Here is a 24,315-nt window from a genome sequence, read left to right as displayed (position 1 = left end):
TATTTTTTTGTTCCTTTTTTGAGTAATTTTGAGACAGGATTATTTTGTTCTTAATTTCTTCGCTTTGTGACTTCAATTCTGTATATTTATATTTTTTAAGATTTATTTTTAATTGATTTAAGATACAGCATATAGTAATATCAGGTGGAGATATCTATTTTCCCATCCGTTGAATGGACCACTCCTGCTGGCACAACGGGCATCTGTTGTTCTGCTTGACCCACAGAGACATGCAACAGTGGTGGAAGGAGTGGTTGCACTCACCCCAAACCACCACACAGTCCTGGCGACCCATCACATCCCGCTTGTTGTCCGCCTGGCAGCGAAGGCAGGAATCTGAATAAAATAAAAAATATTAAAAGATATAAACGACTTCATCATATGATCTGTTTAAATGAGGAAATAGGTATTTCAATTATTCAAAGGGTAATAAAATAGAGTTATCCTCTTCCTAATAATAGAGATATATACTACTCATTCTTTAATTTGTTGGGCATATTTAGATTTAGATGACATAGCACACTATCTTTAATAGAATTTCGCATACTTTGTGTCATAAACTTTTTGAGTTGATTGGTGAATCACCAAATGGACATTTATTTAAACACCCTGTGTAGGTATTAGAGAAGTCGACTTAATTAAATCAACCGGACGGGGTGAAAAGGTCAAGTGACTCGTCGTAAGACACTTTAAAAATAGAACTGTAGAAAAGTGCAATAAGTGATCCGCAAGTGCTCTTCGCAAAACGCGTCACTAGCGACTTTGAGCCACAATTAGCTTAAAATGGCAACCGTTTCAAATCCCTGATTCCGTGACGCAAATGAATCTTTGACACCAGCGCGATTTCCCGTGAATTGATTATGGCCAAAAGCTATTGACAATGTCCTCCGATTGCAGTTATTCGATATGAATGCTCTTGGCCAGCGGAAATGCCTTCATTCAGAAAATATTCACACCAAAATCGGCAAAAATGTTCATTCAACATTCATGCACATAAAAAATAAGTGCAAAGTAAATCACAAATCAGCGAGCCATTCCCCGCACTTCGTTTCAGTTATTTGGGTTGTTGTTCGTGGGAGAGGTCACTGTACTTGGCGGCCCGAATTGGGAACGCGTCGGTTTTCACTGGCGGCAAAAAAATTTTCTCGGAATCACCGCCGAAACTCGACAAGTCCATGCAAAAATGGTTTAATCAGTGGCTCATTGTAAGTACTGCGGGAAAATGTAAAGGTTTTCTAAACGTATTTGATTTTAAAAATTGTGTAGCGCAAGGATCATATGCTTCTTTCGATGTAGTAAAAAATGGTTTCGAAATAATTGAAAATTTTAGAGTTTTAAAGCTTCAAGATGGTCCCATATTTGTACGGTATATAAGAATTTCAAGCAGCCCAACCTGACCTATTTTCTTGCCGTGTAGCTGGCATCACCTGAGTCGCTTGAATTACCTACTGCAGGTGTTGGTGTTGACATTTCGAAATACGATCGCGTCGGCAGAAATTTACAATACACCTTCGAAAACGACAATCAACAGAACAAGCAGATAAGGTAAATGCGTCGTCACTGGACGGCTTGTGAGGCATCACGTATACGCCGCTTTGGCTGGCGTTGCACCGGAGAATTTCGCTGACCCGTAGAAATATGGGAAAGAAAAAAAAACGAAAGAAAAACTAGCAAAAAACAGTATAACCAGTGAAGAAAAAAAAGAACAAGCGAATTGTACACCCCGCATGAGTCAAGGAATAATGTTTTTTTTTTTTGGTGTGAAAATCGCCTCACAATTTCCCCTGGATTTAGCACTTTTGGGTAAGCGAAAAACGATCACAAGAACAGGAAATTGTTAACATACTTCCAAGAATTTAATGATTTTGTGTAATTGTAGAAGAAGTCAATAGCCATGGGTCACGAACTGTGGCTCTAATCGGGGGCTTAAATACGTTCTGTTCACAAAAATGCCTGACTGCCCTTTTCCTGGGTCTTTGAACTAGTGGGATTTGAAGTGCAGTTGCCAGAAATGGCGTTGTATTTGGTAAACGATATTTTAATTGCTTATGAATCTGTAAATAATTATTATTCCATCCAATTTTCGGGCTTATCGTTGTTTATTGATTTGTAAATTCCAACATTTTTGATTGACCTGTGCCATTGTTACACTCACTCAAAATGCCGTCGAATGTGCCAATATATTTTCTGTTTCTGTCTGCTTTGCTGCAGGATACAATGGTTTGATGAATTTCTTGATTATTTTTTTAAATTATATTCAACTAATCCTTTAGGGCACTCGCCTTCTGAAGTTCACCAACGTCAAGTGCATGGACTTGCCCACATCTCGTGGTTTCACCAAATACGAATACTGTCGTCTGAAGGTGGTGCGCAGGAATCAGGTGGAACTCTCCCTGAAGGTCAGCCTGTTGCAACTTCCCATCCGGAACCTGACCACCAGATTGCAGTGCTTCCAAAGGCGGGATGGCTATCGACCCTTCATGTACAACATACTCTTTGATTTCTGCAAGCTTATGGCCAGCAAGAACTACGACTTGTCCTTCGAACGCTTCATTTTTGATGCTATTCGGAAGCAGAGTAACTTTAATCAAACGTGTCCTTGGAAGGAGGTAAGTGTATAGTGAATTCTTCATGATCTCAAACACTGTTTCTGCTTAAAGTTCAGTCTAAAATGTCAATGGTATTTCGACAATAGCTTGATATTTAGGCTTGATCTAGCTTTAAATGGCTTTCATGGCAGAACGGAGTTTTTTGAAATCATGAGTGTGTGGGGTTAATCAATTGTTTGTAAATAAAAGCGGCTTCCCTTTGACTCGTGCCCTGCATCACTCCATATTTTTCCAGAATCACATGACGGTTGAGAAGTTCGCCCTGGATTTCACAAAGATCAGCATGCCAGTGCCCGCGGGAACCTACCGCCTGGATTTCACCTTTTACGCCTACGGCGTCGCTCGTACATTGACACAGGTGTTTTTCGAGAAAATCGAGTGACGCCCGTTTTGTTTTTTTTTGGCGCCCCAGATTGCGTAAGTTAGGAGCTTAAAATACAGTCAATAGAACGGCTGTGCTACGATTAATTTGCATACACTAACGATCGATTTGGTTTCCTTGTCGTAATAAAAGTCTGTGTGGCAAGTTAAAGTCAATCAAGTCAATAAACAATTACGAGCAGTGGAAAATTTTTTAGAGGGCTCGGCCTAGGCACAGTGGCAGAAATAAAGTGTACCAGGCGCAGAAATGATATCTCAGTTTTCCTCCCAGCTCGCACATAATCAATCAATTCACCGACCGGAGGCGGTTTTCATTTAAATCGATACCAGAACGGCAAATTGATTGATTTTGGTCACAACGATGTGGAATACCCACGGTACAGTTGGTGGAAAAATATGCGCACCCAGCCAACTGCGTCATTGCAAATCTGCGAAGTTCTCCCTCCGAAACTATAAACTATGTAGCCATGTATCTAGTATTCCTCGAGTTCAATTGTTTAGTTCAAGATCGTTAGGCAGGGCGGAAAAAGGGAGGGGCGTGGCCGGGCATCTGCGTATCTGGAAATCAAGTCGCGCGGATCGGTATTTGACTTCGTTTTATGGCCCATGCATATGCATTAGTCTAAGCGACAATTGAGCCCGCCCCGACTTAATTGCACAATATGTACATACAAATCGCAGACAAACGAAACGTGACAACGACGTGCCCACCTCAGCCGATCTGAGCCCAGCTCACCTGACCTGGCCAGCCGGAAGCTGCAAGCTGGGCGTCTGGCTACCCAAGAGAGATCCCAAGTCGAACGAGTGATCTTGACCAGCAACGTAACAGCTGCTCAGAGTTGCAACAGAAAGGCAAATGGCAGTAGATTTATCTATTTCAAAAATACCATTTGGAGCATTTTGATTTTGTTATATCTTAAAAAACTACATTTTCAAAATAATATATAACAAAATAAACAAATAATAATAAATAATTTTTTAAGTACCTACCTACGAGCATACATATGCATATAAATATTTTATAAAGAACCAATGCCACAAGAGCCTGTAAAGGGATTTAGTTAACAATTCCTTTTTTTTTTTTTTTTTTTTAGGAATATTTACTAAAACCGGGGTAGAGTAGTTTGAGATGTCTTCAAAAGGATCCTAAAAGTATGCTAAATGATCTTAAAAGGAGAGATCTTTAAAAACAACATAATTTAACACAGCCTAATGGTTATTTACATATCATTTTTTCTATTATATGATATGTATATATTTTCTATGGTGCGAAACTCATTATTTCTATTAGAGGACTATTGATTTTTTTATAACATATGTATAGTGTTTTAAAATTGTTTTAACAAATGATGATGCTAAGAAGAATGCATATCAAAATCAAACTATTTTCTTTATACATGCTTTCATGTCATATCAACTTTGAATACGTCTACGACCGAGTAACCCATATACCCCATTTCCAGTAGAGGGTGTCAGTGGAATGGCCGGCAAACCAGTCAGACATACTTGACAAAATCGTTACTGCTTTGATTTCAGGTCTGCCGATGCAAGTCGACAGCCGACTGATTAAGAATTCCAGTTTGCCGCACCTGACCAGACGCTCGCCGACTATATACAAAGTGCTATATAGATAGATAGGTGAATCGGAGCGGATCGGAATCGGAATTGGATCTAGTCGAGTGCACGGCCATATGCAAATGCAAAAATGTCTGGCCGTTATATAAGTGCATCTGTATGTAAGTACATATGTATGTGTGTATATCTGTGTATATCTGTGTGTGTTGCAAGTTCAAGGTTGGCGGGTGCATTGGAATCTGTCTGGGATCGGGCCTAAAAATAGCCCTTAAATGGTGGCACATACATATGTATGTACATAGCAAACGATCGAGAACTTTCGCACCTGCGACCCGCGTTTTCTGCACCTCGATGGCTATTTTATCGGGCTCTTAATATCTGCGTCTTATCGCTGGAGTCGATTTGCCGACAAATTGGTCACATGCTCGGCATTATAATAAATATTTTACTATTTATTTGTGCTTCGCTTCGCGTGTCACGTTGCATGTGCTGCTATCTCTTTTCCCCTCCCTCTCTTTTTCTCTCTCTCACTCACACTCTGTGTCCCTCTCTCTAGCTTCCCCCCGCACAACCCGTTTCGCATTTGTTGTAACGGTCTCGCTTACGTGACGTCATGCACGGGGGCTTGTCGCCCAGCAGCCAGCAAACAACCAGCAGCAACAACAAGAAATTCGAAAAAAAATATAAAGAAAATCAGCGAAACGAACGTGCCCCCAAACCCGCTCTTTGTTCGCTGCTCTTTGCGATTTGGCGCTCTTTGCTTTCGCTGTCTGCGAGAAACGCTCTCTTAAGTGCATCCTCATGAAAGAGTCGGTTAATGCCCTATCCTCAAGATGGTGATCATTGCACTTGGATTTCACTTGTGTGCCTATAAATTTCTTAAATATTTAAGTACATTTTGTACTGTAATATCCAAAACTAATGATTATGATTTAAAATTAGATCAAGATACAGTAGTGTTATCTTCATAGCACCTACTCTAAATGCGTCTTTAAGGGAAAACTCCACTCGACTCGTGGAAACTTTTTTTGTGAGGGTGATGGTGTTTTCAGTCATATCTTCTGCCAAATCACATTGCCATATCGGTTCGTGGAAAGTCGCACATGTGATCGAATTGAAGGTGTGAATGTTAGTAGATAAATGTTAATTAATGCAGAGTGTTCGGGCGGTCGGTAAAATAATTCAGGCATTTAGAGGAAATTAACAAGGTGGTGCAGCGGTGGCAAAGGGATAATGCCTTCACCGAGCATGCCACAAAGGTAAAGATAAATACGTTCTTACAGTTCCAAGATCAGGCAATTAGTGAGTGATCTTTGAGTGGGTAAACAAATAACTACTACGATTTAATCTCAATCACTTGCTTGCAAATAATTTATTTAGAAACTTAGCAGGTTAGTTTACTTCCTCAAAATCGAATGCTATTCAATAATAAAATTTTTTTGGTAATTTATGTAGGGAATTCTGAAACGGAAAATCCTTAACGTCGATGAAAAGTCTCGAGAGCCATACATTGTGCGGAATTGCACAGACACCAAATGAAAAGACACAGCGTAGCAATTTCTGGCTTGTTCCACTTACGAGTGGCCAATATCTGGCTCATTCAGATACAGATACAGATACAGATGCAGATATGTATCGCACATATGGTATACACACAGTTGCCATACGTACATGACCGATCACATGTGCAGAGATCGGAGAACGAGGCGAACTCGGTGCAAACTTGAAATTTATGGCGATCACCGAAGAACCGAATCGATGCGATGGTTGTGTAGGGTAGCGGTTACTCAGAGGGACAAAAATAAGAGAGGTATGCGGTTGTGGGGCAGAGGCACTTTCTCACTCACGCGCGCACATCGGAGATCAGTTGCAGTCGTTCGATGGAAAATTTTGGATTTTTCTTTTTGTTTCAGAGGAACTTTTTTAAAATCTCTGCACTGCACTGGGGATTTTCCATGAAATTTTCCACTTGCCTTTTAAATTGGTACTCGCAGCTCGTACTCTTTTGAAAGATCTGTTGCAGCGCCCTCCCCCTGAGGTTTTCAGTTGTTATCAGTACCTTATGTACTGGTAGCAATACCGGATCTCGCTGACCTTGCTTCGTCTTTTAAGCCACGCCACTTGACCAGCTGCAACAAGGTGTCATATGAAAGGATATTCAACTTGAGATCGAGCCCTTTTTAAATGCAGTTTTGCGATATTAAGAACTAAAATGGGGGGAAAAGTCTTCTAAACGTTTTCTTATACCGAGTTGGAAGAATAACCCATACAAAATATATTATTTTAAGTTTTGTTAACAATGCATTACCCTAAATTATAATATATTTATAAATTTCAATCTTTCAAGTGAACTGGTCCTATGCTCCTCTGAGTTCTTTTGTTCAAGTGCAGCAGAGTTCATTGAATGTTAAGCCGACCTATCACAAAATTCCGGTTGGAACAGCCTTAACCCACTGGCGACCGCGTGACATTCAGACGGCGTGGGTGTGGATGTGGGTTTAGTCCAAATATTGACGTCGCCCATCATCCCGGGTTTGCCTGCCTGGTGGCTCCGACCTGATCATTGCACCGCCCGTGGACCGCTGCTATTTGCTTTGTCCCGATCTCGTTGCTAGCTGGAGGAAGCTAATGTCAGCCGTAATGGTCGTGTAATTGCACGGTTTGAATTACGGCACTGCATTTTGTAACCGTAATAATCCCGGCCGCACGCCAGCGTAATTTTATGACGGATTTGTTGAGTGCACTCGCAATTTATGAAGGGATGCCTAAATGCTTTGCACGATGTCAAAATATTTGATTAGAATAGGTACAACTGCACACTCTAGATAGATATTTGCTGATAATATTTAAGCCAAACACAAAATCTGTTACAAATTAAAGCAAGAAGAGAGAAAACATCATTCTAACAACCATTAAATAGAATTGAAACTGCTTAAATACTGGGATAAAAATATTAAAACAGTTTAGTTAAACACTTAGATTTAAGGATCATAAAAAAAGGAAAAATTCAATAGGAGAGAAGAGGAATAAAAAAGTTACATGCCCCGGGTGAGGCTCGAACTCACGACCTTAAGATTATGAGACTTACGCGCTGCCAACTGCGCCACCGAGGCCATGTTCTTGGCGCCGTCGGATTGCAACTTGAAATCGTCCACGTGGCGAGTTCTCGAGCAGGGTGGAATATATGGATTAAGAATAAGTTTTGTTATTTGGCATTTGTTTTGAAAACAAACGATATCGAAACGGTCAACTACGCGTTGAACATTTTTGCACGTAGGTCAAGGCTTCTATTTATTACTTAGCACATAATGTGCCCTTATTGTTGTTTAATTTATACAATTAAAGGTTCCATTGACATTTTTGTGCTTTTATTATTGATTTCTATGAGTAGTATGAGTAGTAGATGTGCCTCGGAATGTTCGCTACCTAATAGATGGCAATAAGTTAGCTTCTAGGAACTTTTTGCACACCGTTTTGCATCATCTATTTAATTAACACCTTAAAAGCAGTTTGCTTAGTGCCCGTAGACTATCGTACGATAGCTGATCTACCCTACAGCCCGCTATAGTTCCACGCCAAACGGAGCCTACATTGTTTTACCCTCTGAAAAATGTACATATTCATGAGATGATTTATAAATAAACGCCATCAATTAAAGCCGCCAAAACCAGACTCGGTTAAGTATTTTAATCTTTGCATACTGGCTGCCAGACTGAAACTGTGTATGACTAACTAGTCAAGCCAGACGCCGCCGATCGTCGTTTTGTTTGTGGGTTTATTCCTATATGTATCTCGTGGATATCATGTAGATATGTATATACACATGCATATAGGTGTATGTCGAGTTAAGTTTTCTATTAGCGATCTGACGCAACTTCGCAGCTTTTGAACTGCCCACCGGTGGTTGGTGACAAAAATGCTGTTAGACAGTCGGACAGTGTGACTGTGACCTTGGCTGAAGGGCACCGGTCTTGCCATTTAGCTTGCCTTAATTACCTGGATGTCTGAGTACCACTTGCTGTCTCACCTGTCGCTACACACAGAAAAACAGTTCATGTTTAACGAGCCATTCCAGAAAATACACTGTTATGTATACTGAACATATTAACAACTTGTATTATTTTCATGAACCATATTACTATGACTCAAATTTAAATCAGGTGATATATTTTCTAAATATATCTTCTGCTTGATTTTAATATACCCATTTTCACACCCTCTTATTGATGTGCAATTTTTTCCGGTACACCGCTGAAACAGGTCGTATTTGCACACGTGTTAGTTGTTGTACTAGGCAGCCACTTCCCATTGAAAATTAGCCGGGTATTAATAGAAAACAAAAGTCAAATTCTAATGATTAGGTGGCGAACAAAGCTTTTTCGGCGAAGCTTTTCTCTAGGGGGCAGCGATCGATCGATCGGATGGATACTCGGGTGCATTGGTGAGTTGGACTGAGTTTAAAGTGCGATCGGGAAGATTATAAAAATTCCTGCGGACCGTAACGCTCGTCATAATCGGATCTAATCAGCAAGCCAAATGGCCTGCTGCAAGGTGCCAGCCAAAGGTTTGCTTGCAGTATCTAAAGGTTCAGCAAAGTCATCATGTGGAGCTTAATTGGTCATGTGTGTATGGGTGTATGGGCGTGTGTGCCATGGGGGCTATGGTGGCTATGGGGGCTCTTAGTGTTGGTTGGAGGCTCGTCTGGTTTGCCAAAAGCAGCAACGTCACCACGCATACAGACGCAATCGGATATTCAGTTGTATACACACAAACGTGTGTAGTTCGTACATATGTACACAGAAAAAAAGCAGGTCAGTATCAAATCCACTCTAGAACATTTCATACTTATTCTTTGAGAGGCCAATAAAATGTATCGCTATTATTCCTTAAAATCGGAAATCTATTTTCTGGTTTTTTGTGTTTGCAAAAACCAAAACTTTTTTATTGGGTGGCCGCGTGACGAATAATGAAGAAAGAAGGGGGGAGGGGCGGAATCACATGCTTAACGTAACTTATTGGTCTCTTTTTTGGCTTACATATTTTGATATCTTAGCGCTAATTTTAGCTGCAAAAAAAGCAGAAGAGAGAACGGAAAGAGATCACGTGTCCCTCTCTCTCTCTCTCTCTTTCGATTACTCTCTCTTTCGCTTGCGAAATTTTATGTGACTTCAATTAGATAAATAAGCTTTTAATGATTTTCTGCCATTTGCTTCAATTTGACTTTGTCGAAGTTCTTTAATTAGCGCATGGAAAATTTCCGTTCACGTACAAGAGTTTGAGTTATTTTTATGTTTACAGTGGAGCCTCGTTGAAAGAGTCTGATGCAATAAATGCGCAATTGCATCAGCTTTTGAATCGCGCGCCTGCGCCACTTTGCAAATTTTATAGGTTGATGCACTCTCTTCGGATTTCTCTTTTCTCAATGCTGTTACCAGGTGCTTTACCTCTGCTCTACCCCTCTATAACTCCCTCTCTTTCATTACATATATATGCCTCTCTCTCTCTCTCTTTCTGTATCTCTCTCTGTCTCTAGCCTGTGTGTGCAACTGGGGGGCTCGTCTCTTTTGGCATTTTCTGCGCTTGGTTCGCCATTTCAGTTGCGGTTTTCGCTTATTTTTTAGACAATCCACTAGTTGCTAAAAATAGACAAAATAGGAAGTGGGTCTGTGAAAAGCGAGTACAGTTCGGTAATTACGTGAAAGCTCCCCGTTAATTACGTCATGTGCGGGAAACCCGAACTGATACACCTATCTTGCCACAGATAAGTTAAAAGCCTTGAATGCGAAAAGCCTGTTAATGCAAACGCTTCATTATGCTATGGTGAATCATCTGAAATAGGTGGTTTCTAAGCGATAGGAATTCATGGTGATTATTCCCATTTTGGGGTTGAGAACTTTTCCATTACATAATTCCATTAAAAGCAGAGAAATTCAGAAAATTAATATTTTTTAAACTTCTGAGTTGCCAAAAATTTGGCTCAGTCTCGTGCTCAAAGTCAAACCCTCAGTACTCCACATTTGTGCAATTATTTGAAAGTTCATTGCACTTTTGATTTTTTACACCACTTTAAATTCCTATTTCGCCAGCTCATTTTCTCTTGCCATCCCTCTCTTGAGATCTTTCTCTCCCTCTCGCGATTCCTGTCAATCAAGTTTTGTATTCAAACATTTTTTTGCGTGCCACATTTTCGACCTTCCCTCAGTTCGAGAAACGACAACATTCATCAACATTTGAGAGCTTTAACTATTTATTTATTTGTTATTACTTTTCCTCGATCCAACTGAGCCTTGAGTCACGCCAAAAACATCGAAAAAAAGCAAGAACAACACCAGATACAATCCAATACGAAACGATCGCAACTTCGAGTCCGAGGGCAAATGAGGGTCGATGTGGTGGAAATGGAAATGCCGAAGTAGCTTACGCGTGCTCCGTAGAATCGTGACTAAAAACTTTCCGTTAATTGTCCAAAATATTCGATCAGAGGCGCAGAGCAACGGGGGGTCCTGATCTTCAGAGATAAAAGCTGCCAATAAACACCTATTAATTGGTAGTTTTGCTATCGTAAATGCTTCGTAATGATTGGATTCAGGCCATTATCTGGTTCGTGAGTAATGGCGGGTAAACTGATAGTTTTTGCAATCTGAGCGAGTTAAAGTTATGAGTTTAGGGGTTTCAGTTTGTTGTCAATGCCTCAGGAAAAACAATCTATGAGTTTTAGCTGGTTAATCCGATGTTGATCAGTTTTCAAATTTTAGCTGGTTAATCCGTTGTTGAGCAGTTTTCAAATTTTAGTTGGTGAAATTCATGGCACTTCTGTTGGTCAGGGTGACCCCTGGTGACCATTCATATCTTCCATTGCATTGCTGGGTACAGGTATCCGTATCTGTTGCTGTTTAGTCGTATCGGTATCTGTATCTGCAAATAAACCGAAAACCGGCTGGCGGGCCTGGTACTTGGAAATTGTGTCGTCTCATTGCGCGCAATGTTTATGCCACGTTATGAAATAGAGAGACAGACGAGCCCCCCCGCGTTGTTTTTTTTTGAGGGGGGCTCGTTTGCTGTTTTTTGAAACGAAAGCCAAATAAATAAACCAATAAATGAATGAAAATAAAAATAGTGCAGAGCGCCGCAGAAACGCGAAGCACTTGTGATGCGTTTAATTATTTGCCTAATGCTCGTTTCCCCAAATCATAACAACATCCATCATCGTTTGTTTTGGTTGCACTTGCGTCAGGCCCCCGAAAACTAAAGTGAGTGAATGTGAATGTGAATTGATATTGACATCGACTGGCGGACACATGGAGTCGCACGCAAAATGTTTCCCAAGGCTTCCAGAAATTTGCACGCGCCTCAAAGTCAATTTAATAACAATCAATTGAAAATATGTGTGTAAATAAAAATCAATTGGCGGAGCGGAGGAACTCTCAGCTTCCCGACCACGGCAATTGGTCATTGAACATAACCATACTATAACTATAACCAAGCAGTGGCCAAAACAAATCAATAAACCGAGTACAAACCGAAAGTACGCCGACTGCGGATATATCCTAACTTTTAAAATATAATCATAATATGTTTCCTTTAAATTTGCCGGTTAGCTTGCTTTCAACCTTGAAATAGAAGTTCAGATTATCTTGATAATACCACAATCAACGTTTTATTTTAAGCCAAAGACTTTGTGCCTTATGTTTCGGCTAAAGAGATTAGAAGTTTCATACTTATAAGAAATGGTGATTAATAGCTTAACTATCCAAGTTAAGCGATCAAACAGCTTGGAAAAACAAAATATGATGTGTTGTTTTGCTACATTTTGAATAATAAACAAATAATTTAAAGTCTAGGGATTACAAATTCTTCGAAAAATCATTGCAATTTTGAACGATGACTGTGACATTAATAGTTGTCTGATTGATATGAAATTTGGCATATGAATGCGCAACTGAATATTTGCAACAATGAATCAAAAGGAGTAGTGAGCCAAGGAAACCCTTTGCGCGAAAAGAGTACTAAATAAATGGGTTTGGATGGTGCCACTGGGTCGCGAGTCGCGGCTGCTCTCTTCAAGAACACGCGTCATCCTCTCTCGCAGCCTCCAACTGCCACTGCCAGGAGCAGCAACAACAAGAGCAACAACTACTGCGGAGACACCTACGACTAGGAGGCGTCCCACACACACACAGGCACACACATAGACGAGCCCCATTCATTCATGCCTTCTTTTCGACCTTCGCTCGACGCTCTCTCACCAGAAATACCTCAGGCTCAACTCTCTCCAACGCACCCATACTAGCAAGCGATGAGCGAGAGAGGGCGCAGAGAGCGCCTGTTTTACCGTTGGGGAACAACAAAAAGCTTGAGCGAATAACTCTTCTTCTTCCGCGACGAAATCGGTGTGCGCTATATAAACGTTGCGCATTCGAATCTCGAACTTCAGTGCCACAATAGTGGATATCACATTTAGTAGTTTGTTCCAAAGGTAAAAGACCATAAAAATCGCCGCAAAAAAAAATATTTTAAAACCGAAAGCGAATAAGAAAACTACTACCACACACAGTGTTACATTCCAGTTGTTTATTTCTGAGTAGTTTGGTTTCCGAGCAGTTCCGGTCGCCACCTTATCGCGTTTCTCAAGTAAATTTTGCAGAAACTATTCGAATAAATATACAGATAAAAAAAATAAAACAGTCTCTGGGCTGTCTGTCGTATACAAGAAATGTAAAAAAAAACCTGCCAATTTATGCGCATTTTTGCATACTACGTCAAAGTGGGAAATATTTATGAACCAACATTTTAATGAACCCGCTGCGAACTGCAAACTATTTTACGTAATGTGCGAAAAATGTTGTAAAAGAGCAGTAAGACAAGCGCAAAAGAAATGGCAAAAACTTTTTGGCCAAGGGTAAAATGCAATCTTCGAGGAAATAAAGAAAAGTCGAGAAAATTTTTGGGAGAGTGGCGACCGTGAAAATTCTTAATTTTAGACAAGAACACTTGGCTTTTATCTCTTACAAAAATATTTGCGAATGGTGTGTAGTGCATATTTGTGAGTGGCGTGGCGCGCAAAAAGTGAAAACAAAGTTGGACAAAAAAAAAAAAAAAAAAGGTACATTTTAATTTTGAATTCGAGTGTGGGCGAATTTTTGCGCTAATTGAAGCGAATTTACTTATAATACCCGTCTGGCGGCTGCCTTTTGTTAATTTGAGTTTCGATTACGCTTTTCTTAATCTGCTGTCAGCATGAAAAACGTTTTTTAAAAATAAAATGCCCGCAAGATCATGACGAATACGAATACGAATACGAATACGAATACTAATAACGCGTATACAAAATACAAAATCGCAACGTTGCACTGTTGACGTAGGCTGCGCACCTGTGTGCGTTTACCCCTTGGCAGTGTGCGTGCGTGTGAGAGCGGGGTTCATTCGGCACGTGAGTTCGATTGTTAAGAGAGCGGCTCTGGCCCTAACCAGGGCTTAAGAGAGTCTGTGCTGCGATCTCGATCTCTTCGCTTTCGCCTTCGCCTCGCAGGCCCCCAAAAATATGTGTCATTTGTCCAACCGCCCACTCAGGCGGCGGCCTTCAAGGTCAATGGCAACGTTTAGCGCCTTTCGCGCAAGAATTTGCATATAAACACTGGCGTTGCAATTGCGTTTCAGACTGGCGAAAAGCGCAGCACGTTCATTAACCAAAAATGGATAACTGAACAGGCGACACGCGGAGAAATGCTATTAGTTTAGGCCATTAAAAGTATACTATTTGGAGAGGGAAATGCACACACTGCAAATATTTAGACATATTCAGACGTATGTATATCATAGTATCAATACTGCAACAAGTAATTTCAATCGCTTTTGTTTGAACTTGCGGGGTTATAGAGCTGATAGTAAACCTATCTTTAAGATGTTTCATTTGGCAAAGGTTAAAGAATAATTTTTTAAATATTTATTCGCCAAGAATTACAGAATATATAAATTTGAAATTTAGAAAAATCAGAATTGTGAAATATTTTTAGCGGTGTTTCTGCAATTAAATTTTCGGGTGGGAGGCCACGCCCCCACACACATGAGTTAGACCTGGCGTTATGTCACGCCTGCTGATATTTGCACGGAATTCCGAAAACAGAATAGAATTACAGAGCATAGACAACAAATTTATAGATGTAAAGGCAAGAGCGGGGGGTGTTGGTGGAAAAGCGTTGGCAGGAAAAGCGGAGACGAATCGTCGACGTCATGGCGCCCACACATTTTCCAGGGCATCACATGACGCAAAGTGAAAAGTCAACATAAATACAAATAGAACGCGCAAAATTTGACAAAGCCAAAAAATGAAAATATTCCCCTTTTTTTCCGCGATGCGGTCATTAATCAGCTAATATATATGCGCAAAGAAAAGTGGGTGGAAAATTTTTGAAATACGTTTCGAATGTATATTTTTTAGCCAACTGCCGCATGCCAAATATAAAAGATCATAAATAAATTCCACGTTGCCGCGAAAACCAGCCGCACACACAAGTTTGCGTAAAAAGTAAATAAAAACAACTCTGTACATATGTATTGCGGAAAAACAGCGCCTCCCCTGTGGCCACAAAGTTGGTCACATGTGAAAATCAAGGACAACCGGCCACAGAAAGTGGGTGTGTTTGGGTGCTCAGGGGGCTCGAGCGTTATCTAAAACCCAGCCCATAAATTTAGACGATTTGAGGCAGACGAAAATCGCTGATATAGTGCACTTATCTATAGCTTTTCGAGTATAAAACTCTGTCTACACTAAATTATTGCGATTTGCCCCTTTTTTCAGACATCAGGCCATTCCAGTTAATGCATAATAATACTCTAGTTTGTTCCAGTATATCAGTAGTCAATTATTATCAAACAATATTATGAAAGCAATATAACTGTGCCAGACATCAGACCAATCAGAGCTGCTGATAAATGCATTTGATTAAAAAGTGAAGAGCATGCGTATATTTAAATAACTTTGTATAATATTTTAACGATCTGAAATCCTCTATTTTCTTGCAGCAAAGACAAAAAATCAAGTCAACCAAGAGAAGAAGACATTGTGTATGTGGTCGATTGGAAGACACCAAAACAAGTGAAAATTTGAAGCGAAAACAAACTTTTCGAGGAAAACTTACAAGTTCAAGTTCACCTACAAAGCTATAGAGCTGATAAGATGAGTGGACGCGACAACAGAGGAGCCGGCGGCGGAGGCGGCGGTCATCAACCGCTGAGCAACGCCATGGGCAAGCTCAAGGAAAAACTAACCCGAGTAGGTGTAAGTATCCCATGGAAAATAATATTGGGGCAGTCGACAAGCCTGGAGCCCAGATCCACATCATTAGATAGGCATTCTAAGATTTATTCTATTTAATCTGAAGATTGGGATTAATCTTATATTTTAAAATATTTCTTAATTATTTCACAGCATAGCATTTTTAGATGAAACCTTTGACAAATAAACTATTAGCAACAAATGGTTTTTAACACTTCGTTAAACTGATGAATAGCCTATAAAAAACTTGAATAAAAACTATCAGTAAAATGTGTGAAGAGCATATTATTATATTAGCCATTAAAGTTTGCTATTAGTATAGGGCCATTAAAAACATCACAAGGATCCAAAACAACATTTTTAAAGAACAGCATCAAGTACGCACATGACCTGATAATGCTGGACCTCTTGCAACCTTTGGCGATTGGTGGTGTTCAAGAACACCAATCACACTCGCGACTTAATCGCAAAGATTTCGGTCGGTTTGGAGCGGTTTTTTGATGGACAGGGGAGGCTTCATAAATATGCCATGCTTATGATTCAATTTAATTAATTCGCGACTGTCTTTCGTTTCGTTTCGATTCGAATCTATTCGATCCACACAGGACGAGCTGGGCTATCATCGCGTGGAGAGTAATTTGTCCACATCGAACACTGCGACCAGCTTGGACACAATTCTGCCAGAGGATCCGTTCCTGTTTCCCCAAGTGTCACCGCAAAGGCATCCACAGACCGTAAGGACACAGCGCTTGCTGGAAGACGAGCCACCGCTATCGTTTCGCCCGCTTTTGGAGGACGACGACATCAACGAACCACCTACACAGCAGCAAAAGAGGACTCCCCTGCGCGCCAGTGGTAGTTTGGAGTTGACCCCTTTGCCCCCACCGCCCACATCCTTGGAGATCCGCGAGCATCGCGATCGCCAACAGAGAGGTGCCCAGGGTGACGAGCTGCAGCGCAGCAAGCAGAGCTTGAAAGGATCACGCGTGTCCTTCGAGCGCCGGGATACCGGAAACAGCAATACCAACAGTAACAAAGCGGCCGAGAGCAGCGACGAGGACAGTTTCGAGGAGAAGCGAACTGGGTTCCAGCAGCAGAAGGCGACCAGCGTCGATCACAAGGGCATCTTGAAGGACCTGAAGCACATTTTGGCCAACGACAATCGCCGGCAGTTTCAGGCCAAGAAGCACGTCTCCCTGGACGTGAAGGGCACACGCTTCCTGCAGGATCTACTGAAGGAGTCGTCGTCGGAAGAGGAGTTCCACAAGACACGACGGGAGTTCCAAGGACGAAAGCACCAGAGCTTGGATCCACGTGTCACATTCAAGCTCGATAAGGTCCTCCAGGGATCAAGTACCGACAGCGACGAAGAGGGCGAGGATGCCGAGCACAAACGCCTGATCCACCGACCCAAGGACATTACCAAGCCGGTGATCATCGATCTCAAGGATCTGGAAAGCGAGAGCGACGAGGACTTCCTCACTTCGCGTCAGCACTTCCAACAGCAGCGTTCCATCAGCACAGATTCCCGCAAAAGGTGAGTGTCTATATGGAAAATAATCAAAAATAGCAAGCAAATTGGGTGAAAAACACGCCGGAGTTCATAGCCAGGGGTTATCTGCAGCATGCTTTTGTTTCTCTGGACTTTGTAGTATAGGTAAAATTATATGGAATTACCATTAATGCAATGAAGCGGATGGTAACTTGTATTCCTACAGCCTTGTATGAACTTGGAAATCAACCTAAGCGCTATCTTTGATAGACAGTTGAGATAAATTTATCGTTAATCAAACAGTTCTTGGAACTGATAAGTTCAGTGAAAGGCTGTCACTCAATACCAAGAAAGATCACGAAACGCGATTGGCTTTTTGTTTATTCGATTAACAAAATAGTTTTGAAAGCATCAGATTAAACACACTAATCACAAACTTGAGCCCTAATGAGGTTAACTTTGAAATTACTGATGCTTATTTGTTTATGCATATTTGACTTTAAGAGCAAAACATATTTAAATAAGATGCAAAAGTAAGTCACTCCAAATACACGCGTAGTAAATGATGAACAATTCGAGTAATTGAATAGTAAGCTCTTTGCATGCCTAAGATTGCTTTCAAGCTATTTGCGCACTTTCGTTGATTATTTAATCCAAGTGGCATACAAATTGGGAACCCCTGACGTTGCCGCAACTATTTTGAGCGATCTCATAGTATCTCCGGCTCGGGCTAATCCGCCGTACACGCGCCTACGCAATGAGCCACACTTTAATAGACTGTTAGCAAATGGCAACCTTCCAATACACAACCGACTGACACGCAGTTTTGCAATCTTCTCCTCCTCGCAGCCGTCGACTTTACGAGATGGACGAGATGGGCAACAAACGCGGCGAGAACATCCGTCATGCGGTGCCCTTCGTGCGCCAGATAACCGAGGATGGCAAGCCCAAGCTGGAGGTCTACCGCCCCACAACGAATCCCATATTCATTTGGACACAGGTGGGTCACACATGCGTACACTTAGCGGAACATCATTATCAACCCTTCATTCATCCTGTTCATTTCGGGCTTAAGCAAAAACTCCATCCTAATTTATAAATATTTAAAAACATGAGCGATCATAGTTCTTCAATGTTTATAAAGTCTAAGCATCCGAAAAATCCGAACTCGGAGTTCAACAGTAGATTTGCTCCAAATTTTCCGAGTAGTTAAACGTAGATTTGGTCCAAATTTTCCGAGTGTAATTAAACGTACATAGATTTGCTCCAACTTTTCCGAGTGTAATTAAACGTAGATTTGCTCCAAATTTTCCGAGTGTAATTAAACGTAGATTTGTTTCAAATTCTCCGAGTGTAGTCCTTCGAAGACGCACACAGTGAAATCCAGGGGCGGCGGAGGACATGTATTGTTCGCTCGTTAAGCTCGTTGGCGCCTCCCGGGCCCCAAGATTATGAATGGCACTAATGCGACCATAAAGCACTCGTTGAGCAATTTACGGGGCCTCCAGATTGAGCTGCCGGCGTGTGGGCCATTTGAGCTATTTTCGCACGATGCCGCCGCCGCCGCCGCTGCCACTGCCACTGCCACTGCGTTTGAGTCTGAGACGCTCTTGCCTTAATTGAAATTAACGCATTTAGTTATGGCCGTACTAAAAATATCGCTAGCTGCCTGATGGATGCGTGGATCGGATCCAAATAGATTGTGTGTTGAGCAGAGGTAAACTCTGACAGCTGACCGACCGCTGACCCTGCAACTTCGATGTCGATGTTTTGGCAGTTGCAGTTTGCATTCGAGCTGGCGACGTTCGCTGAAAACAGCCTGAAACCGCTTTTCAAAATCGGCATAGCGCCTTTTCTTTGTCTTTGCCGTTCGAAAACAAACTGATAAGCTCGGTCTTGATCAAACGCTTGCGAACAGAATCTCTGCCGCTCACATAAGCGATATCGATCCGATCAGCACTCGTTGGCTTCGTGTACGTGCCTGAGCCCCATCAAATCACAGGCACAAACTATTCTCGAATATTGAAAACTAGTGAAAATGCAACTGCCGCTGCACTCGGGCGAAATTACAAGTTTCAGTTGAGTTTTGACGTGCGAACACTCCGAAAGTATTCCATTCCAAGGAGCAAAGTGAAAGGCAGGAAGCTAAAGCTGTATAAGCTACATTCGCAGCCTCGTTGCCAGCCCAAAAACGATTTCAGTTCGTGATTCAGCTAAAAAAGATACATCTCCGCGATGAAGATCCTTATGCGAGCGGACACCCATGTGTCCTTTTCCGTGCCCGTCGAGGAGCCCAAGGCCATTTGTACCGTATCCCAGGTACCTGCATTGCATCATTGCATCAAAATACTGTTGAAAACTATAAGCTTTACTAATTTGAAATCGCATTTCTTCATATTTCCAGGTCATAGCTGCTCTGAGCGTCTCGCTGGGTTCCCTAGTGGTTGGATTTGTTAGCGCCTATACGTCCCCCGCTCTTGTGTCGATGTCCGATCCGAATATCACCTCATTTACGGTCACCAAAGATGCTGTAAGTACTAGGAAAACGTACTTCGTCGAAGCTAAGTGAACTCTTTGTTCGCATCTCTCACAAATTTGTCAGCTCAGGAAACTAGCATTCTACAATAATAATTTTAAAAAGCGTTTCAAAAACAAACACACATTACTAGCGAAACCCGAACTTCTACTTCAATATTTTAGCCTAGCATTGCTAACAATTGAAATCTATCTAATTTCAGGGTTCCTGGGTTGGTGGCATCATGCCGCTGGCTGGATTGGTAGGTGGCGTAGCCGGAGGACCCTTGATCGAATATATGGGCAGGCGCAACACCATTTTGGCCACCGCGGTGCCCTTCATCGTCTCATCGCTGCTGATTGCCTGTGCTGTGAATGTGGCCATGGTTCTGTGCGGACGATTCCTGGCTGGATTCTGCGTCGGCATTGCCTCCTTATCCCTGCCCGTCTACCTGGGTGAGACTGTGCAGCCGGAGGTGCGAGGCACTTTGGGTTTGCTGCCCACGGCCTTTGGTAACATTGGCATCTTGGTCTGCTTCGTGGCTGGATCCTTTATGAACTGGTCGATGCTTGCCTTCCTGGGAGCTGCTCTGCCCGTTCCGTTCCTGATTTTGATGTTCCTGATCCCGGAAACACCACGCTGGTATGTGAGCCGTGGTCGCGAGGAGCGTGCCAGAAAGGCTTTGACTTGGCTGCGTGGCAAGGAGGCGGATGTGGAGCCCGAGCTAAAGGGTTTGATGCGATCCCAGGCCGATGCCGATCGTCAGGCCACGCAGAACACCATGCTGGAGCTGCTGAAGCGCAACAATCTGAAGCCATTGTCCATTTCCTTGGGTCTGATGTTCTTCCAGCAGTTCAGCGGTATCAATGCGGTTATCTTCTACACGGTGCAGATCTTTAAGGATGCAGGATCCACCATCGATGGCAATGTCTGCACGATCATTGTGGGTGTGGTTAACTTTGTGGCCACGTTTATTGGCATCCTTCTAATTGATCGGGCGGGCAGAAAGGTGGGTTTAAAGCTGCATATAAATGAAAGTTCTTGTTTACTAAATGCAATTCCGTTTTTTTTTTTTAGATTCTTCTGTATGCATCCGACATTGCCATGGTCCTGACCCTGTTCGTTTTGGGCGGCTTCTTCTACTGCAAGGCCCATGGTCCAGATGTTTCCCATTTGGGTTGGCTGCCACTCACTTGCTTTGTCGTCTACATTCTGGGATTCTCCGTGGGCTTCGGACCCATTCCCTGGCTGATGATGGGCGAGATTCTGCCGGCCAAGATTCGCGGAGCTGCGGCTTCGGTAGCCACGTCTTTCAACTGGACCTGCACGTTTGTGGTGACCAAGACCTTCCAGGACCTCGTTGGTGCGTAGTGCAAGCTTTGGGCTAACTTAAAAGAGCGGTTTAATCATTTTTAATATTTTTTTGTGCAGGTTCTTTGGGCGCCCATGGAGCCTTCTGGCTATTCGGCGCCATCTGCTTCGTGGGTCTGTTCTTTGTGATATTATACGTGCCCGAAACGCAGGGCAAGACGCTGGAGGATATCGAGCGAAAAATGATGGGTCGTGTGCGCCGCATGTCCTCGGTGGCCAACATCAAGCCATTGTCCTTCAACATGTAAACGGCGTGTTGCCAAGGATCTGAATATGCGATCAAACCAAATACTAGACTAGTGCCTTTAGTGCTTAAGAGACGTGTGTAAAACGCAATCGGTGCGGTTATCCTGAGACGTGAAGACGTGAAGTCTATGACCCCATCCAGGCGCTCTGATATTGTTAGTCCTAGCTAACTTGTAATGCTTAGCAAAAGAATTTCCTTTCTACACGCATAATTGTTATAATTATTTAAAATCATAAAAACTAGTTTTATTATGTAAATTATGATTTCTAGCAGTAATTTGTTGACATTTTAATGAATGTTGCGTGAATTTATCGGTGTAAAAAATGACATGAAACGTAGTTAGTTGTAGAGCAAATGCAAGCAAAAGCAAAACAAACCAAAATCTCCCTGGAAAAATACACCAATTGGCTATATATCGAATATATATTGTACTTTACCTACGCTGTAAGTGTATCTATATGTAGACTAATTTAAAATACAAATCAAACCAAATCCAAGTTACGTTTACTTTCGTTGAAAAATCGCTTTGCATACGACCTTGACAATGCAGTTTTTAGTTGCAGCAATGTCACCGCCTCAGATACGTGAGTTTCATTCCGAATGTGTCCTCGTTAAATATATACATATATATTTATATATACATTTGTGAGTGTCTAGATGACCAATCGCAGCTAGATGGCCATTCCAGAGGCACATGAAATGCTAAAATAGTAACGCTTGAGTTCGATCTTGCCCTGGCAATTATCGCAAAAATCTAGCTGCTGCCGACGCTTGACCGAATAGCCTCGATAAGGAGGAGCATTACATGGACCCCGCATTGCATCTGTTTGGGTTCGCATCTTATCGGTCGGCTATTAAGCGAATAAACAATTGCGAAAGAAGCATCCGTGCAATGGCTGGGCGATTATGTGTTCATCATTCTAGTTTGCTTATTGTTTACTTGTGGGTGATATTATAGGTATTTGCACTTATTCATGCTTAGTCCTGTCATGAATTGGGTCATTTGATCATTCATTTTCCATCGTAGTGTTCAATAGGTTTGTCAATATAATAGAAATGTAATAACTGACTCTCAGTGACGCAGAGGAAGTGCATAATAGATGCTGATAATGATTTAAAAAAAAATATTGGTTGCTAAACTGTTTCACAAGTTCATTATGTAACAATCAAAATCTAACTGCTATTCAACTAATTCTTATACCTATTGTATGTCCATTTAGGCATATGCATTGAACGATTGACAGTAATGCGTACAAGAACGTTGTCCTACAATTTCTGACCTTTCTTCGTGACAAGTAATATATTTTAAAATCAAGCTACAGCTTATCTGTTGGTGCAGTGAGGACTGCTGATTTACGAACGGTACGAATGTAATTATTTTTACAGGCACTTCTAATATTTATTCTCGTTATGTTGGAGAGGTGAGAGGTTTACCAAGATCCCACGATCCAAATTCGACGAGCTTACGCTGGCAACTTGGTGCCTCTCCCTCGGCCCTAGTTCTTATCCATGACACGACACTAATACCCGGACGTAACAAAGTATGAGAAGTTTTTATTATTACTATTATTGTTATTACTATTCAGTATTAGAGATTTGAAAGCAGCAGTATTAGCTCACCCATGACTTGAACACGGCAAATGGCACAGATATCGCATTCCACGTCCCAACTCCACATTGCAACTGCATTCCATTTCTTAAGGGTGAACATCTTTTCCGGTTTGCCCGCATCTCCGTCGTCTGTGGGCCTATCCACTGAGTTTTCCGGATCATCAGCCATGTCGAATATTATCGGCAACTGGCCAATCAAATGCGTTAATCAGATTCGCTTTTACTCTTTTTTATAGGATAGAACATTCACAGTTTAGCTTCTTGTGTGTATCCTCCTGTATTGAAGATTTAAATTAATTAGCATTAAAAATTTGTTTTCAATATCTATAAAATGTATTTAGATTTTTATCACTTTCCCTACGCTTTTAATAACTTTCTTTGTTTTGATTTGGTTAAAACGCTTGAGAAATAATGACACTATTTTTTATTATTTTTTAACTCTTTGGATTTGAATGTACTTCAAATGATCTACAAATGTTTTTAACCGGACCATTAGTCTCTTAATTATTGATCTTTAGCAAATGTGGTTTAGCCGTGTCCGTATGTCAGTTCTTATCTAAGGATTAGGATTATATATTATGTTTATCATACAATTATTTGATTATATTATATTATATTGTTTCATATTATACAAATAAGGATGGCTAGTGACGTCAGCTATGTTTATGTTCTGAAAGTGATCAACAGGTGTCGCTTTCTCCAACAGGTGGCGCTTATTTCATACAAAAATGTATAATGCTATTAGTTAGCAGAGTAACGGGTATCTCATAGTCGAGGCACTCGACTAAGCGCGTTGTTTGTTTTTTTTTTTTTCGTAATAGTGGTAACTGAGGAAAAGGGGAGTAGATTATATACCCTTCTACTGATTCCTGGCTAAAATCTGCATTTATGTCGCAAGCAAACGGCTGCCTCAAATTTTAATGGTTTGCTGAACTTGCCAAAAAAAAAGTTACTTCTTCCTCCGAGAACAAAGAGATGGTGTTCTCAGTTTGAAACGATGAAAAGGTAATCGCAACGTTCTTTAAGGCGGTAAACTCAATCCTGTTTGTCGTTTCACTTCCTGCAGATGATAAGAGACCGCCGGCTTGACTTACCACCAAATTAGAAGGCGAAATAAATAAATGTAAACAATAGCAAGCCAACAGGCAGTGTGGCCACACCAAAACAAGCGAAAACTATCTTCAGTGCTGCCACAGCCGTTCACTGGAAATATGAACTTCAAATATACTACCACACTTA

General features: G+C 41.5%; 3 protein-coding genes and 1 non-coding gene across 9 annotated transcripts; 2 read left to right on the top strand and 2 right to left on the bottom strand.

The window, feature by feature from the left end:
• Positions 1-42: 42 nt before the first annotated feature.
• Positions 43-24,295, bottom strand: LOC6530249 (RING-box protein 2). Of its 3 annotated transcripts, XM_002091150.4 has the most exons (3): positions 24,171-24,295; positions 23,086-23,351; positions 43-336 (listed from the first exon to the last, which is right to left on the bottom strand). In XM_002091150.4, exons 2-3 carry the CDS (start codon positions 23,243-23,245, stop codon positions 155-157), a joined length of 342 nt encoding a protein of 113 aa, XP_002091186.1. In that variant the 5' UTR covers positions 23,246-23,351; positions 24,171-24,295; the 3' UTR covers positions 43-154. The 3 variants fall into 3 exon arrangements, with proteins under 3 accessions (XP_002091186.1, XP_039228377.1, XP_015052616.1); XM_039372443.2 differs by lacking the exons at positions 23,086-23,351; positions 24,171-24,295 and adding an exon at positions 548-729; XM_015197130.3 differs by lacking the exons at positions 23,086-23,351; positions 24,171-24,295 and adding an exon at positions 472-553.
• Positions 1,350-3,171, top strand: LOC6530252. Of its 3 annotated transcripts, none has more exons than XM_039372441.2 (5): positions 1,350-1,545; positions 1,795-1,803; positions 1,880-2,220; positions 2,274-2,609; positions 2,845-3,171. In XM_039372441.2, the coding sequence occupies exons 3-5, from the start codon at positions 2,161-2,163 to the stop codon at positions 2,989-2,991; spliced, it is 543 nt and encodes a 180-aa protein (XP_039228375.1). In that variant the 5' UTR covers positions 1,350-1,545; positions 1,795-1,803; positions 1,880-2,160; the 3' UTR covers positions 2,992-3,171. The 3 variants fall into 3 exon arrangements, with proteins under 3 accessions (XP_039228375.1, XP_015051969.1, XP_039228376.1); XM_015196483.3 differs by having other exon boundaries at positions 1,357-1,803; positions 1,880-2,026; positions 2,212-2,220; XM_039372442.2 differs by having other exon boundaries at positions 1,359-1,803; positions 1,880-2,026.
• Trnam-cau lies at positions 7,606-7,678 on the bottom strand. Its single transcript has one exon. It is a non-coding gene; the product is annotated as a tRNA-Met (tRNA).
• Positions 12,990-21,962, top strand: LOC6530250 (facilitated trehalose transporter Tret1). Of its 2 annotated transcripts, XM_002091151.3 has the most exons (8): positions 12,990-13,041; positions 15,588-15,843; positions 16,446-17,377; positions 18,182-18,332; positions 19,737-19,862; positions 20,071-20,856; positions 20,925-21,210; positions 21,279-21,962. In XM_002091151.3, the coding sequence occupies exons 2-8, from the start codon at positions 15,742-15,744 to the stop codon at positions 21,464-21,466; spliced, it is 2,571 nt and encodes an 856-aa protein (XP_002091187.1). In that variant the 5' UTR covers positions 12,990-13,041; positions 15,588-15,741; the 3' UTR covers positions 21,467-21,962. The 2 variants fall into 2 exon arrangements, with proteins under 2 accessions (XP_002091187.1, XP_015051970.1); XM_015196484.1 differs by lacking the exons at positions 12,990-13,041; positions 15,588-15,843; positions 16,446-17,377; positions 18,182-18,332 and adding an exon at positions 19,370-19,651.
• Positions 24,296-24,315: the final 20 nt, after the last annotated feature.

Source organism: Drosophila yakuba, chromosome 2R, assembly GCF_016746365.2.
Source record: "Drosophila yakuba strain Tai18E2 chromosome 2R, Prin_Dyak_Tai18E2_2.1, whole genome shotgun sequence".
Classification (NCBI taxonomy): Eukaryota; Metazoa; Arthropoda; class Insecta; order Diptera; family Drosophilidae; genus Drosophila; species Drosophila yakuba.
Note: the sequence above shows the minus strand (reverse complement) of the source record. Positions and strands in the feature narration are given on the sequence as shown.